Source organism: Triturus cristatus, chromosome 7 (assembly GCF_964204655.1).
Source record: "Triturus cristatus chromosome 7, aTriCri1.1, whole genome shotgun sequence".
NCBI classification, from domain to species: Eukaryota; Metazoa; Chordata; class Amphibia; order Caudata; family Salamandridae; genus Triturus; species Triturus cristatus.
In genome coordinates this window covers 70918034-70934180 of record NC_140590.1, presented here as the reverse complement: position 1 = coordinate 70934180, position 16147 = coordinate 70918034, and the positions used below count along the sequence as shown (strand labels likewise).

The 16147-nt window shown below is 48.6% G+C and overlaps 1 protein-coding gene across 1 annotated transcript in view; it reads right to left on the bottom strand.

The window, feature by feature from the left end:
- LOC146808850 (phospholipase A2 inhibitor gamma subunit B-like) overlaps positions 1–3097 on the bottom strand; it is a 183955-nt gene extending 180858 nt beyond the window's left edge. Inside the window, exon 1 of the mRNA XM_085615674.1 lies at positions 2735–3097. Within this exon, the coding sequence (XP_085471800.1) occupies positions 2735–2786 (52 nt within the window). The 5' untranslated portion in view covers positions 2787–3097. The remainder of the gene's footprint in view (positions 1–2734) is intronic.
- Positions 3098–16147: the final 13050 nt, after the last annotated feature.

The window sequence follows — 16147 nt, the reverse complement described above, 5'->3', positions numbered from 1 at the left end:
CCAGCAGCAACGCCTCATCTTTATAATGAAAAAAATAAAAAACAGGGGTAGGTCCCAGGCCAGGCCGGAAACCATTCACCCGCCACGTGTGAGGGTTTTTTTTCCCGCACAAATTAAGAAAACTGTCGTCCCTTTCTGCGCCGTCTGTGGAGGCTGCAGCGCCCAGTGACGTCACGTCCCCGTGCCTGGGAGCCGCCCGCACGTGACCCCGTGCATGCGCAGTCTGCAGACGAGGCTCTCGGCAGCCTGTTGAGGGCGCTGTCGGGAGCGCGCGGAGTCTGCTGCAATGCAGTCCACGTTAACCTCCTCCCTGCCGGCTGCAGGGCGCCCCCTTGGCCCCCGTGACTCCTGCGCGTGCACCACAGGGCTGGGTTGCCTTGGGGGGAAGACAGGAGGAGCCACCCCCCAAGAGCCTGGCACCAGACCAACAGGGAGGGCATGAGCTCCCCTCCACCCAGGGGATGCTAGGTGTCCCTGGCACCAGACCAGCAATGAGGCCAAGAGCTCCCCTCCACCCAGGGGCTGCTAGGAGGCCCTGGCACCAGCCCAATGGGCGCGGTCGGGACACCCACCCCAAGGAGCCTGGCACCAGACCAGCAATGAGGCCAAGAGCCCACCATCACCAAGAGCCCACCGCCACCAAGGACTGGCAGGAGTTCCAGCTGCGCAGACTCAGAACTTCTAGAAAGTTCTGTGGCTGCTGCAGAGGGCCGGCCTGGCGGCGTCTGTAATGGGCTTCGTGCCCGCGATGAGGCGCAGCGAGAAGAAGAACAATAGGAATAGGTGGGACCGGGGCCCGCTCCAGACGGTCCGGACCGGCTCCCACCTCGGCAGGACCACCGAGGCGCATTTAATATTTTCCTATTCTCCCAAATGAAGGTGATCGCCATGCACGTGTCTGGACGCATGTCTGTCTACAAACAGACTCGATTCAGAGCGCCGTGCGCCCAAGATCACACCGAGGCGGCGCGCAATCCCCACAGAGGCTTGAAATACCACGCCCCGTTGGCTCGGACAGGGTCAAGGGCGTGCACGCCCCTGCTGCAGCGATGTATTCATCAGAGCTCATGCCCCCACGCACCCACGGAGGATGAAGACCTCAGAGGACATGTACTCCCTCACCCCAGGAGGATCAAGGTTTCTCGTGGAGTTAAAGCCCCTGCGAGAGCTTGGCAGGTTGAGTGGCTGCTGCAAAGATGTGCATGTATGTAGCCTGTTACCTTACGCTGTCACCCTTCCAAGCTAATAAAATGAAGGCTGTTGGTGAATAACTGCCTCTATTTTTAAATCGCCGCGAGGCAGCTCGGTTTACAATGTCAGTTATATTAAACAAGTTCACTGTTATCGTGTGGCAGCTGAGAGCTCCGCTCTCCCCCCCCCCCCCCCCCCCCCCCCAGTGTTGCTGGTTCCTAGGCCAGCAGGGCGTGGGACCCCCCACATTCCACGCTCAAGTGCTGGAATTTCAGGAACCGTAAAGCAGAAGGCGCTACAAGCCGCCCAGGCTTCCTGTGGTTGCAAGGATGACTGCGGGACCGGCCTGGGCAAAATGTAAAAACAGGTCTACTTTTGTTAAATTATATTAATTATATTAAAAAAGGAATGAGGTCTGGCGCTCGCGATGCAGGTTCATGTGAACACTGCATGCACACAAAACGCGCTACAACTTATTTGCGGCAAATTTGCGGCGCGTCTGATAAAGCTTTCTCGATGTTTGCGTCAGTGAATGTCACGCTATGATTTCGAACCCGGCTACAAGCAAAAGTAGCCAAACCAAATTGCCCCATTTATTTAACTAGGAAATATCAAATGAGTGTTAGTTTATAAAAAAAAAAATAAGAAAGGTTGCCCTCGTAGAATATAATACTTGTTTTTTTAAATTTTGAATGCAGCACAAACATCGGGGAACCCCGTTAGCTACCCTGGCAATCTGCCCACTACAGCGCATTGTCTGGAGTTGTCGCCACGGGGCTAGTGTCCAATAAAGGCTATGACGGGTTGAAGACATTTTATGGTTTTTCCAGGTGGGCTGCAGTCCAAGCTCCTCCCCAAATCATGCATCTGAGGAGAGTGGAAACCCCTCTAGGCTTGTGTCATGGTCGTTAAAACACCCACTCTGCCACATTGGTGATGGTGTGTCCGTGACGCAGCAGCAGCGCTGCCAGTACGAGGGCGCTGCCCTTCTGCTCCGGGCTCTGGCTACCTCAAGGGCGAGCGGCCGTTCGATGGTGGAAGACCCTTAGAATGATTCGCGATGAAGAGCGTTTCAAGGCGCTGTTCGCAGCAGTACTCAAAATGTTTACATTAACCTTTCCCCTCAACATGCAGATCACAGGTTCCAGTCGGGTTAACATGCCTGCTGTGGACGGTCTGTGACTAACCTGCAGGTCACAGGTTCAAGCCGGGTTATAATAGCTCAGAGTGTTAACACGCTTGCTGCGGAGTTTGGGCGTGTAATCTCCAGGGCGTAAATTCCGCACCCTTGAAGGTGCTCTTTGCCTGCAGGTATTTTAGTGACAACGGATTCCACTTCCGATTATTTACCAGGACGATGTAAAATGCCAGCTGCAAAGGGAGCTGGTCAAATGGTCGAATTTAGACAGAGCTGACACAGCATTCCATCCACCCGAGGTTGGCAAAACGAAAACCATTGAGTTGTGTAATAAGAACAGCTTTATTGCACGCGCCAGGAAGCCGTACCTTTCGTGCGTTGCGCTACACGGGGAAGGGAGCTCACCTTCGGCCAGGAGGGTCGCCAGGATACAGGCGATGGAGAGGGAGAGCGCCATGCCGACGGAGCGCTGGATGATGCTGCCGGAGCAGAGGGTTGTCTGGGTTGGGTACCGGAGGGCAGGCGGTCGGTGCAGGACGGTCCTGATGCAAGGTGCAGCGGCGCTCTGTTGTCCAGGGGTCCCAGCGAGGATGAGCCCCGTCGCCTCCCCGGGCGTGGTTTATATACCAGGGAGGGGGCCGGCATGGAGGGAAATGGGAGGTCTTTTTTTGGAACTTGGTAGAAGCTCCAGTCAGAAAACCTGAAGTGGATCTGCAAGGAGCATAGCCCGCATCACGGGGCATGTCTGTCGATCACGAGAAATCAAGTGGCAAGGCGGTCCGAGCCCTGCTCTTTTCTAAACATCAGATGGTAACATGGCACAGTGACAGCCTCCGGCCGTGCCCGCGCTGTGTGGCCTTGGATGACTCTCCCGCTGTAGCCCTCACGCCCACTAGAAACTGAGGGCTTATTTACAAGCCCCCTGCGCCACCGGTGCGTCACTGTTAATGGAAAGAGTGACGCACTGGCGGCGCTACAGGTCTACTAGTAAATAAGCCCCTGAGAGTTTAGCAGTAGTTATTGCCCGATAGAAGGGTGCTCCGTTCATCGACACAGGAAGAATGAAAGCCGCGCAGACCCTGCGTAAATCCCCAAAAAATCCTTGCAAAATGGCGCGTTAATAATAAGGTATTTTATTGGGATTTTAACTTTCCACTACGACCCTTCCAAGAGTTTCAAAGTCCAGCTCAGCAATGGAACTGAGACGGAGCCATTTTATCTGCCGGTCTGCAGTAGGCGCTCAGCCCTCTGAGCTGCCCAGCAAGGTTCAGTGTCTCCACACCGGCTGTTTGAGCAGATGGATGTTGTGAGGGACAGAGGTTGTGTGTGCTGTGCTGCAAGCGTTACATCTTTACATCCTTCCTCACCCTTTAATAGATTACACTAAAGCTGCCACAACAAATAATAAATGTATACATTAAAACATCGAACTCGGTAAAACGTTCTTAAAGAACTCGAGCGTGAATGTAAATAACCTTCGCAAAGGTAAATGCACAGAGGGGTAAGGGTTTACGATTCATAACTCCACATCTACATATCACGAACGTCTATCACAAAGGTACATGTCACGGGCGGTATAGAAAATCTATACACGCGCACATTTAGATAGGTTGTCCCTCGAAATTCTAAACACGATATTCTGACCCGTCTATATTCTGTCTTGAATGTTCCCGACTGTTTCTTTTGTTTCCTACTTAACTCTTCAGGGGCGGCTTCTCTGCTAAGGCGGAGGAGCGTCGGAGGAGCGTCGCCCCTCTGCCTAGCAGCAGTGAAAAAAGGAAAAAATTAAATGCTAATAACGTAATGTTACTATCCTTTTATTTTGTCCTCCTGCTGCTTCAGCTTTGCAGGAGGGGCGGGGCTGCAGAGCAGGGGAGGAGTGGTAGAACACTCCTAGGTCGGCATTCGTGGGTAGCCCACAACATTCATGCGCACTTTCCCTGTTCTCCATGTAGGCTGCATTACAGCCTGCGAGGAGAACATGCCCAGGCCCCCAGTCCCTGGCTCAGCACCGAACCACGGCGCTCAGACCAATCACAACGCTGCATTGCTTCCTTGTGATTGGTCAGGGGGACCTGTGTGCTTACCAATCACAATGCTGCATTGCAGAGTTGTGATTGGTCAGGGGAGCATGGCTGTTTCCTGGAGTCCGAGACGGAGGAGAGCGGAGACGTGGGCCCCGGGGGCGAGGTAAGTGTATTTTTTTTTTAATTTAACAATATGTCCCGCCCCCACCCCTCGCCCACCCACCATCCATGAGCCATGTCGGCTGCCACTACTCTTACCTCCCCCTCCTGTAAAGCGCTCCGATACCTTTTTGGGTCATGTTCGCGCTACATAAAACCTTATAAATAAATAAATGTGCCAAAATTCCCAGCCCAGTGCACTCATAGAGGATGGAATTCTTGAGACCCGGTGCTGGTGTTTCAGAGCTTCTTGTTCCCCGAGAGCCAGCAGCTGAAGGACCTGTGCAGGGTCAAAACAAGCCCCAGGCACAGTAGCCAGGTGCTTTCCGACTCCTCATTTCTGACAGGCCCTGTATATTTCCTTACACAAGACGCTTCTGTCACAAGGACCACTAAACAGTAAATTATTTCTACTCAGCAGGACCACAGGCCCCAGCATTTTCTGCAGCCGGAAAGCCGCCAGCACACCTGCCTCCGACCGAAGGCGCCTACATCAGTTGCAGGGGGGTTCCCGCTGCACGAGACGCATTGGTTGCGGTCGCGAGGGCAGGACTACAGGCCCCAGCATTCTCTGCGGCTGTAAAGCCGCCAGCACACCTGCCTCCGACCGAAGGCGCCTACATCAGTTGCAGGGGGGTTCCCGCTGCACGAGACGCATTGGTTGCGGTCGCGAGGGCAGGACTACAGGCCCCAGCATTCTCTGCTTCTGTAAAGCCACCAGCACACTTGGCTGTACCCAGAAGCATCTACATCAGCTGTAGGGAGTTTTAGCTGCGCAAGACTCTTTGGTTGCGATTGTGAGGGCATGACTACAGGCCCCAGCATTCTCTTCTGTTGGAAAGCCACCTGGAGAAATAGCCCAGGGGACACGGCGGCCCACCTGGCTCCTGTACTACAAAAACATCACAGCCACCTTCTCTGACTTATTGGCCCCTCTTTGGGTCAGATTTGATATTCTAGAGGCAGTTTCTAGGGAATTGTCAAGTAGAATGGAGAGAATTTTGACCCTCATGGATAAGATTCCCTAATCCTTACCATGAAGACCCAAGTTACTACCACCGATACGCCCCCCACCAATCTCCCCAGTTGTAGTCAGCCTGGCACTGGCAACCCCAAGTACCAGGCTTTAACAAGGCAGAATACCTTTTTTGGGCAGCATAAAGTAAGTAAGTAAAGAGCTTATAAAGCGCACGAATGCCGAGGCGTCTTTGCACTGGGGAAAGCATAGAGATGCAGCGCAATCAGGAGGAAGTTCGGTCACTCCTGGGAGGGGAAGAGCCAGGTTTTAACCGAGCTCCTAACCTTGGATCTGGAGGATTGGCACCTGATGTTGAGCGCGAGATATGAGAGACCTTTACCTCCGCATCTTGTCTTGTTAATTTTAGGAACACGGACCAACGCTTTCTTAGCTGATCTTAGCATCCGGCAGGGGGTATACCATTGGAATAGTTTGTGATAGTACATTAGCTCCCTCCATACAGGGCTTTGTGAACCAGACACAGAGCCTTGAACTCTGTACGCTGCTTAACTGGAAGTCAGTGGAGATTCCTAATAGCACCTGAGATACGATTGTATTTAGGGATATTCCGGAAGGTTCAAGCTGCAGCGTTCTGTACAGATTGCAATTTTGATTGTTGACGTTTGTCGACACCTGGGTATAAGGCATTGCAGTAGTCTTTTTCGGGGCAGGATAAGGGCAACCACAACCGTTTCCCTCAGCTCCAGTGGAAGAAATGGTATGATTTTATGTAGTATTTTTAAAAGGAAGTAGCAGGCCGACGTCACTTGATTAATCTACCCTGAAAGGTTGAGCTGGTCATCACATATAATTGGTCGAATCATAAATCATAAAATTGGAATGACAGACCGTGAAATGAACCGCCGTAGAACTTAAGAAACGCGGTAAAACAGGACTGTGAGCTTCTTTGACCACTGTGGCAGGATTTAAAGGAAAGACCGCAAATAACGGACGTCTCAAATATAAGGGCTGCTAATCAAACCGGAGGGTCGATATTGCTGAACGAACCCAGACCTTCATAGACATACCAAACCTAAGGATTTTTAACAGGGGACTGCAGTTTGCGACAGATGAATAAGGATACAGAAAACGAGAAATAATAAAATAAGGACACTAAAAGTGTGAATGAATTAAGAGGGAGAAAACAATAATTCAGTCTTGATAAAGATGGAGCAATCATAGAAACCATCGGAACGCGTCGACGCAAAAGTGGTGGACACAATCCTTGAGGGAATTTAGTGGTGTATTAGTGGATATTTGAATACAACCAGGCTGAATTCTTTAATAGACTGCCCAGGATGTGTCGTTGAAACGACAAAGTGTATTGTCTTTAGGATTTTCTTTCTCTCTTTCCCTTTTTCTACACTTACGATTGTATTATTGATTGTTTTATTGTATGTCAAGGGATTTTCTGTATAAATTGTTTTTAAGAAAGATAGATGCAGGAATTATAATCATTAAAGACAGGAACAAGAATTGTAAGAGATACTGTTTTTATGTAAATGTTTTTTAATAATTTTGAATGAGGAATCATTTTTTATTTAATGAATTAATTTTAATAAAATACATATTGCATATATAAAGGTGTAGAATTGTGAATTTGAGTTTACGTTAGGGTTAATGTGCCTGTACAGTAAATGTATTCTAGTGTTGAAAGATAGGAGACAGACTGTAATCTTCCAGTGAGGAAGATAACATTGTACATTTTTGCTGGGGGACAATTATATTTGAACTTGCTAAGAGCACCCTACTCCCTTGGCTTCAACAAGGGGTCTCTCTCTACTGTTTAAATATCACATAAAATGCCAAGATTTCTCATCTTGTCTACTGGGACCGACAGACTCCAGCCACTGCCGGCCACCAAGCTTTATTCCAAATAGGAGGACCATTTCTAAATTCCAAAACCTCCATCTTGTCCGTATTTAATTTTAGATAGTTCTTACGCTTCCATTCTACGATGTGCCCAAGACAACTGTAGAATCTGTCTGACACTGTATCTGCCAATGAGGAGATGGGAATTATAATTTGCGTATCATCAGCATACATTACTAGTGAGAAGCTTTGATCCTTAATTAGATCGGCCAATGGTGTCACATAGATATTGAACAGCGTAGGCGAGAGTGCTGGCCGCTGTGGCACTCCACAGGGGAGACAAAATGTATCAGATTTTAGATTATCCCAGCACTCCCTCTGTTCTGTGTCTGTCAGAAAGGAGGTGAGAAGGGTCAGCCCAGTGTCCCTAATTCCGATAGCCTCCAGCCGGTGCGTAAGTACAGTATGATCGACCGTATCAAACGCATCTGAAAGGTTGAGTAGGATAAGGGCAGCTTTGCCGCCCCAACAATTTGCCAACGGATTTCCTCGGTGGCCATGATTAGAGCAGACTCCGTTGTGTCACCCGAACAAAAGCTGTGTTGGGTGGAGTCTAGAAGATTATTGGGATTCAGGTAGTCATTTAGCTCGACGTTAATGGCTTTTTGTCCACATGTTTAGCTGCTAAGGGCAGGCAGGAGATTGGGCGGTAGTTTGTTACTTCGAGTGGATCAAGGGAGGGTTTCTTTAAGATGGTTCTGATGCAGGCTTTCTTCCAGGAAACCGGAAAGTCACCAGTCCTAATAACATTATTCAGGAAGGGGAGCAAGCAGAACACTAACTTTATTCGAGATTCAATGGATCGGACGGGGATCCTGACTTAGTGGCCAGTAACCCTCACAATCTGGTTTCCGTCCAGGTTTCAGAACGGAAACCGCAGTTTTGGCGGTAACCGACGCTCTTAGACTAACTGTCGATGCGGGAGGGTCAGTAATTCTGATCCTCCTAGATCTCTCCGCAGCTTTTGATACTATTTCACACTCTAAGCTGACGGAGAGATTCCTGGCTTGTGGTATAAATGGGACAGCCCTGAAATGGCTTGAACATTTTCTGTCCGAAAGAACCCAAACTGTCATGCTGGGACCCTACTCCTCAGGTAAAATGCTTCTTGACAGGGGAGTTCCTCAGGGCTCCTGTTTAAGTCCCACCCTCTTTAATATATACATGGCTCCGCTGGAACAGATTGTCGAGCACCTGGGTTTTGAGATCATTTCATATGCTGATGATACTCAGCTTATGTTTACCATCGGACCAAACCCAGAGCTCGACAAAATCCGTTTTGCTTCCGGAATGTTTGCCATTTTCGACTGGATGACAAGAAATTGTCTCCAGCTCAACCCGGAAAATACGGAGGTTATGCCGAGCGCCGCTGAGAAGGCTCCTAGGCGAGGTCCTTCTCCTATTATCGTACCAGCCAAGCAACCCCACCACCACAAAGGGACACAACCAGAGTATCAATTCTCACAAGGCTTTATCGGTATGAAAGGCAGGTTTCCGTGGCAATATTTACAGGCGGATCGAGGGATCCAAAAGAGTCTCAGGGTCTTTTAGGGACGGGGTAGCGGGACAGTCTCAGTACCAGCCTGGTACGGGAACACCCTGCACCCAGCTCTCAATCCTCGAGCTGGGGAAGGTTCCGGGAGCCGGGATGTCGTCCTCAGGGCTCGGAGGGTCTCTTCGATGAGGTCGAGCCGCGACGAGGTCAGCAGGGCTCCGGTGGTTACTTCAGCGAGGTCGAGCCGCGACGAGGTCAGCAGGGCTCCGGTGTTTACTTCAGCGAGGGCGAGCCGCGACAGTGTCAGCAGGGCTCCGATGATCCGTGAGGGTCTTCTTCTCAGCAAGGGGGAGCCGCGACGCAGTCAGCAGGGCTCGAGTTCCCAGTTCCAGGCGATGAGTCTCGCTCCGTAGGGTCAGCCGCGATCCGATCAGCAGGGCTCTTGACTCCAGGATACAACTGCTGTCCTGGTTTTGGGCTGCCCCAGATATATGTCTGTAGCCCTTTGATGTCCGGCCCCTCGCGCCGGGGGGAGTCGGAGGGGCCGGGATGAGAGAGTCCAGACACACAGCGGGGGGGGGAGCCAGCGCCCAGGGAGGCCGGAGGGCGATCGGAGCCAGGCGTCGGGGGACGGCGGGAGGCCCCATCGGAACTCTCCTCCTCCGGGATCTGTGGAGTGGCCACTCGACCTCCCTTGGTCGGATCTGGGCGCCTCGATGTCGGGGCTTCGCGGGGACCGAAGCCGGGGCGGGCCGCGTCGCGAAGGCTGGTGCGGGTAGCGGGGTACAATCCAGGGGGACCCCGAAGGGTTGGGGCTGCCCCCGTCTGGTCGGGTAGAAGGGTTCGGGACCACGCCACGAGGCCGGGTCCAACAGCCATCGATAGATGGTCGGATGATTGGTGGCCTGTCGAATTGGGCCCTGCCCCCTCCCCCAAACAGTCAGTAAAAAACCTAGGTCTAAAATTCGACCAGGCCTTGACCATGAAGGATCACATCGCGGCAACAGCAAGCTCATGCTACTATGGTTTAAAGCTTCTTAGGAAAATGTTTCCCTATCTGCCTACCTCCCACCGCAGAACTCTAGTCCAGGCAATGGTCATCAGTCGTCTGGACTATGGCAATGTCCTGCTGGCAGAAGTAGGACACACCCAATTGGCCAAACTCCAAGTAATTCAGAACACGACAGCACGACTGATCTTGAATCGCCCGGCAGGACCGGCTTCGGCCCCTTTGCTGAGGGAATTGCACTGGCTAACAATAAAGAAGAGATCCTTTTTTAAGATTTGCTGTCTTACACATAATGCATTGAACGAAAGAGGCCCTCTCTATTTGCGGAAAAAACTATTAAAATATTCCCCCGGGAGGAAACTTAGATCCAGTACTCTGGATCTACTTCAGGTTCCCAGAATTCGCCTTATCTGCACTGGAGGTAGAGCCTTCTCATACCTAGCGCCAAGATATTGGAATAAGCTCCCTCCAGCCTTGCGTAAAATTCCAACGCTAAGCATTTTCAGGAACCAGCTGAAGGCTTTTCTGTTCTAATTTGACATTCCTCTTGCTTTCTCGGATATTTTTATCCTCAGTACACCTTCCTAGTTAGCGCCGAGATGCCCCAGGGTGAGTTGAGCGCTCTATAAAATCACTTAACATAACATAACAGGTCATTAACAGAGTCCACTGTCATTGGCCTGAAACTAGTCAGGCGGCTGGTGATAACTGAATCGTCTCCCTCTGGATGTGCCTGTGAAGTGGCAGGGTCAGTGCCCTGACCCTCTAGTTCATCATATATAGTTTGAACTTTTGATTTAAAAAAGTAGCCCTTTTGTCACAGAGAACTTGATCAGGGGCGAAAGGATTCACCTGTTGGAGCTTGCATAAGGCAGTGACAGTCTTAAAGAGCTCTCTGGCAGAATTCTTACCTCCCTCTATTTCGCGTCTCCTGCCTGGTCGCGTCAGCATTCTATTTTTATCCCCCCTTGTGCATCTGCCACTAGCATGCTGACCTGTGTGGAGGCGGGCCACTCTTACATACGGGCACCGCAGGTCAGGTACAAGGCTACAAGGCTACACAAGCTATAACAATGTGGCATCCTGGGATTGGCGGTGCAAGTGCAAAGTGCAGGTAAAACCAGTTAAACAGTAAAAGTATTTAAAACAAAGTTTACTCAGCGCTGGAGCGGGTAAAAGCAGGCTCACGCTGCGTTTCCGGCAGCTGACAACCAAGCAGTTCCTAATTATGATGCAATTCTATGATGATTACGATGCAACTCCACCTTAACACCGAAGACTCAGTCCCTACCAATTTGCCTCTCTTGGCACCTAATGTGGTAGGTGAAGCTCGAACCGGTGACCGGTTGATCACTGGCTCCTCACTCCCGGTGATTAATCTCACCCCGGCCTGTACCCCTTATACTTTTGACTTGATGGGGGTTCCTGGGCTCACCACACATAATTTGGAAACCACTAGCTTCACATTGGTTAGGTAAACACACAAGCTACCCACCGTTTGGGGCTATAAAGACATCTTTATGGCACAAGGGTTCCATGGATAGGGCCCTCTGTGAAAACACGTGGGGGAGATGGTATTATTTTTAGAGTTAGATACCCCGAATTGGCACAAAGAATTCAGAGTGGTGTATCTAAGTTGTACCTCCCAGTTACTTAAATAAAACCGCTGCCGTTGGGCTCAGAATTCATATTGGGGGACCATCAATAGCTATCAAATGGTTACGTCCCATTGGCGGATCTTATTCTATCTTTCTTCCCTGACAGTCTTAGATGTTTTATATTCAGAAGTTTGATTGAAAAAGTATCTGCTTTTAAAAAGCCCAGTGGTCCCTGTGAAGATGTTTTTAGGGATATCTTTGGTGATATATATTGGGGGGAATAGAAAGTCAGAGCACAGAGAAGGCTTATCATCTGAATACCAGGTGTAGGTGGCTTTCCTTAGGGCAAGTTAAACAGCAGTGTGTCTGTCTTGTTCCTGAAGGTTGTCATATGGGTGTAAAAGGCCTTGATGTCTACTGAATTTGCTATGTGCGAGGAAAGGGTTGTCCCCTGGATACAGCAGCGGAGCTTAACTTGCATGATCTAATGACTTGCAGCTAATGAAGCCTTGGTTGGGTTGATGGAGCATTCCTTTATTGTTGGTACTTCAGTTAGTTCCGAACAGCAGCCTCTGCAGAACTTAATATGATAACATCTGGATTGCTGATGTGCAGCGTACTATAAACTTCTGAGAATTGTGAAAAATAATTCGAGTTACAATCTGTGTGCTTCATGTCCAGGATGGCAAAGCTTCCGCAATGGCCTGTGCTAGGTTTTTACCTTAGAGATGGGGCAAACACATGGCCACAGAGAGAAAACAATCTGTCCCCCTAACCAAAGCTATCTGTTCTCATTTAGTACTCTTTCTTTCTTTCTTTGTCTTCTTCCTTTACTTCTATCCCCTCTCACCTGAATCCCTCACCCTTGCCTGCTACGCCACCTATCCCCTGAGCCCTTTGACTAAGCACTCCTTCTCCCCTTGTTGGGGAAAGATCCAATATTTATACTTTGGAGTCTCAGCGAACCCGCTGTGAGAGTCCACAGTGCCAAGGGAGCCACCCACAGTAGAGGTATGGTATGGCACCACTTGCCAAAGCACTCCCTTTCCCCTTTTTGGAGAAGGATCCAGTTTGTAAGCCTTGGAGTCTCAGAGACCCCTCCGAGAGAGTCCACTGCGTTTAGGGAACCTCTCACAACAGAGATGGGGAAATGATACCACTTCCCCTGGGATCATAGCTTACTGGACGTTGGACGCAGCTTAGACTCGTCTACCGGTTAGTGTTCCCGTCACCCTCCCCCTCCTCTTTCCATGCTGTATCTCTCACCCTCCCCTCCTCTTTCCCTCCTCCGTTCTCTGTCTAATTCCCCTGCTCCTACCCCCTTTCCTGAATCTCTCCCCTTGCCTGCTTTTTCCCTTACATATATATCCTTTTTGTAGTCTCGACCTTACATGTAACTATGTTTACCAAGCTCTAATAACTGTGTAACCTTTGTAACGATGTACCCTGCAACTATGGTCTGATACTCATGTAAAGCGCTCTGATACCTCCGGGTCTTGTCAGCGCTATATAAAACCTTTAAAATAAAATAAATAAAACTAAAATAAAATGATCTGGTCTGACTTCAAGCGAGAGAAGATAAACGCACTCAGTCGGTTCAACAAACGGACAAATAACCACAGAGTATGGAAGAGAATAGGAATTTATCCCCACTAAAACCAATCTTTCCTTCTTCACATCCTTCAATTTTAGTGCACTCCCCTGGCAACTTACAGTCTATGGGGGCCATGAGTTTGCCAGCCACCACTCTAACTTCCACCGCAGGCTTTACCGACTGACCCGGGAAGGACCTAAGACTCATTAATTGGAATGTGGCAAGCTTGTGCTTTAAGTTCTCTGACGAAAGATGGTTATAGTTTATTAAGTCTTTTGACATCATTTGCCTGCAAGAGACATGGAAAGTCCAGAATTATTTTTTCCTGGAGGGGTACAAGACCGTCTCCTGCCCAGCAATGGGTTCTAGTGAGGGTTGATCTATGGGGGGGCCTTATTATTTTTTGTAGCTCAAGTATTGCGCACTATGCAAATCATGAAGTGGGACTCTCACGAGTTCCAGGGTGTAAACGTGCGTGTTGGGAGAGGTTTGCTATGGTAGTAATTCATTTTTAAAATGCAAATAGGGGGCCATGCCGGACCTTTTATTTTATAGCCTTACGTGGCGCCTTAGATTCATTAAAGGGGGAGGGCTTTGGGCATGATAATTTTATCCTGGCAGGGGATTTTAATTGTCACCTGTGCCCACATTTTCTACACCAATCACCTAACACACAAAGTTTCCCGATTTCGGAGGATTTGCACTTGGAGCATACCATTGAATGGGAGGCGATAAATAGCTTCCTGCGTACAAACAGTTTAGTTTTTACTGAAAAACCGATTTAATCCTCAAAGCCTTCCGACATGTAAAGTAAGGGGGTCCGCCACGATCCTTGATTTAATCTTTGTCTCTGTCTGTATGGGTTGGCTTCCTGTCTCCCTCAATATCTTACATAGTTCCTGCAGTGACCATAACCCTTTGACCCTGTCCATGGAGGGGGTAGGGAATCATTCGGAGGGTGCTTGAAAGCCCCGGGGAGCCTTAACCCCCACTGACTAGGGGAGGCATTTACACTTGTCACAAATAAACGCTAAGGCTTTTAATCATAGTCTTTTCGCAGACTGTCAACAGGAGATACTTACCTGCTTGGACCCTTTAGCGCCTGGCGAGGAAGCTCTAAGTTCTTTTGCCTCCGTTGCTCAGTCAGTTTCTGGTCTATTATCAATTCCTGTGCTTGCGCATTGCCTGGATCAGCACTCGTGGTTTCATTCTGAGTGCTGCCGTGCCCTTAGGCGCCTTCAAATAGACACTGTGGGTATTTTAAAAGAACAGAAGGAAAAACAAGGTTTTAACGCCAGGGTCGTTTTTAAACAAACAAGCGTGGTCTCTTTGGCTTTTTTACGGACATGCCATTGTCCTACTTTCATGCTGGAAGGAGCGCGATCACCAAAGGAAGTACCTTAAAATACCCACAGTGTCTATTTGAAGGCAGCCTACACCGCTCCTGTGAGCTCATGGAGCGATAACGATTAAATTCTAAAGTATGTATTATTATGGCACGTCCTTTTGAGACCATGAATACCATTTTTTAAAAAAAAGTCACTCCAAGAGATCACAGTTTCAAAAGGACGAGTGCACAGACTTTTGCCAAACATCTCCCATTTTTTCCAAGGCTCGTCATGGGAGTATGAATGTGAGTGCTCGTTTGCTGTGAGCATTAATCTGTAAACTTTTGGGGCACAATAGGAGTGTAGAAATACGTCCTTTATGTATAAATGTATTGTAACATAAGATGTATCTTGCTAGGAGATACATATGTATGAAAGAATGTTGAATAAATGTGATATTGGGCACTAAAAATCACAAGGAGTGTTCTTTCAGATGAATTATGAGTAGAGGATATTTACCAAATGGTACCATTACCTACAACAGAGTTGCACAAGAGAAATATATCACAAAAAAGCACAAACTACGCAAACTTCGCGGGCGTAGCGTAGTTGTCCGCCCAGGGTTACTCCTAACTCATTTACACTGATGTTAAATTGATTTCCTCTTGTAGGGAATTCTACAGACATGATTCATTTCTGCATGCCAATTTCATAGAAATGTAACAAGTATCAAATCTTCAATTACTAAGCAGCTTGCATGGTTGGAAATAAGCCTAAATAGTCATGCTTATTGGAAATTGCGCAGAGCACTTTGTTCATGTAAACAGCCTAGCTCTGTAATGTATTTATCGAGTTCAAAACTAATTGATCATGAATGCCTGCAGTCTACTAATCATAGTGGCCGAACGAAGGTCTACCCCATCTGGTAGAACCACCCCAGAATACTGAATGCCGGGACACTAATAACGTATGGCGTCTGAAACAACCCTTGGCAGTTACTAATTAAGCTAGAAGCAGATACAACATTAACCAGTTTTGTAAGCCTGCTCATCTAATGCTGCACAAACTGTTTTGTTTTTCAATCGATGTTAAGTGCACCTTATACCCTTTAAATATTAGGCACAGTCAGCTGATTTCAGCCTTGTCCACAAAAGCAGTTTCTCTCTGAAAACATGGAAGCATGTTTCACATCATAAGGATCAGCATTTCCAGAAAACAACTGTACATAAGATGCCAGCAGATTTACAGGAGCGTATGCAATTTGACCACCCTTGTTTCAGAGATTGGAAAAAGAATTCTGTAGTAGGGGATCCCTGTGTATAGTCATAATCTAGTGAATAGTCCCGCCCATGGGCGCGGACCCCGGAGCAATAAAAATAATCTCTTAAATTGTCAAGCCATGCAGACCTGCATCTACACTTAAGAGAGAATTTCAAAGACAGATAATGCAGCCTATATCCACAGGCTACACTGTCCAGTACTTCAACTAGAAAGAATTCCAGCAACAACCACCAACAGCACTGCCTGTCCAGCTTTTTCCACAGAGAAAAACCTGCCTCTTCTAGCAAAAGCCTCTGGAATGATAGAGAGGAAGGAATGGACAGACAAGCCTCATAGGCTGCCATTATGTGGCTCAGAACAGGATAGTGATAGATCACGAGGTTACTCTGAAGATATTTTGAATAAGGCGGATCAAAGAATTAAGAAAGTGACTAGAG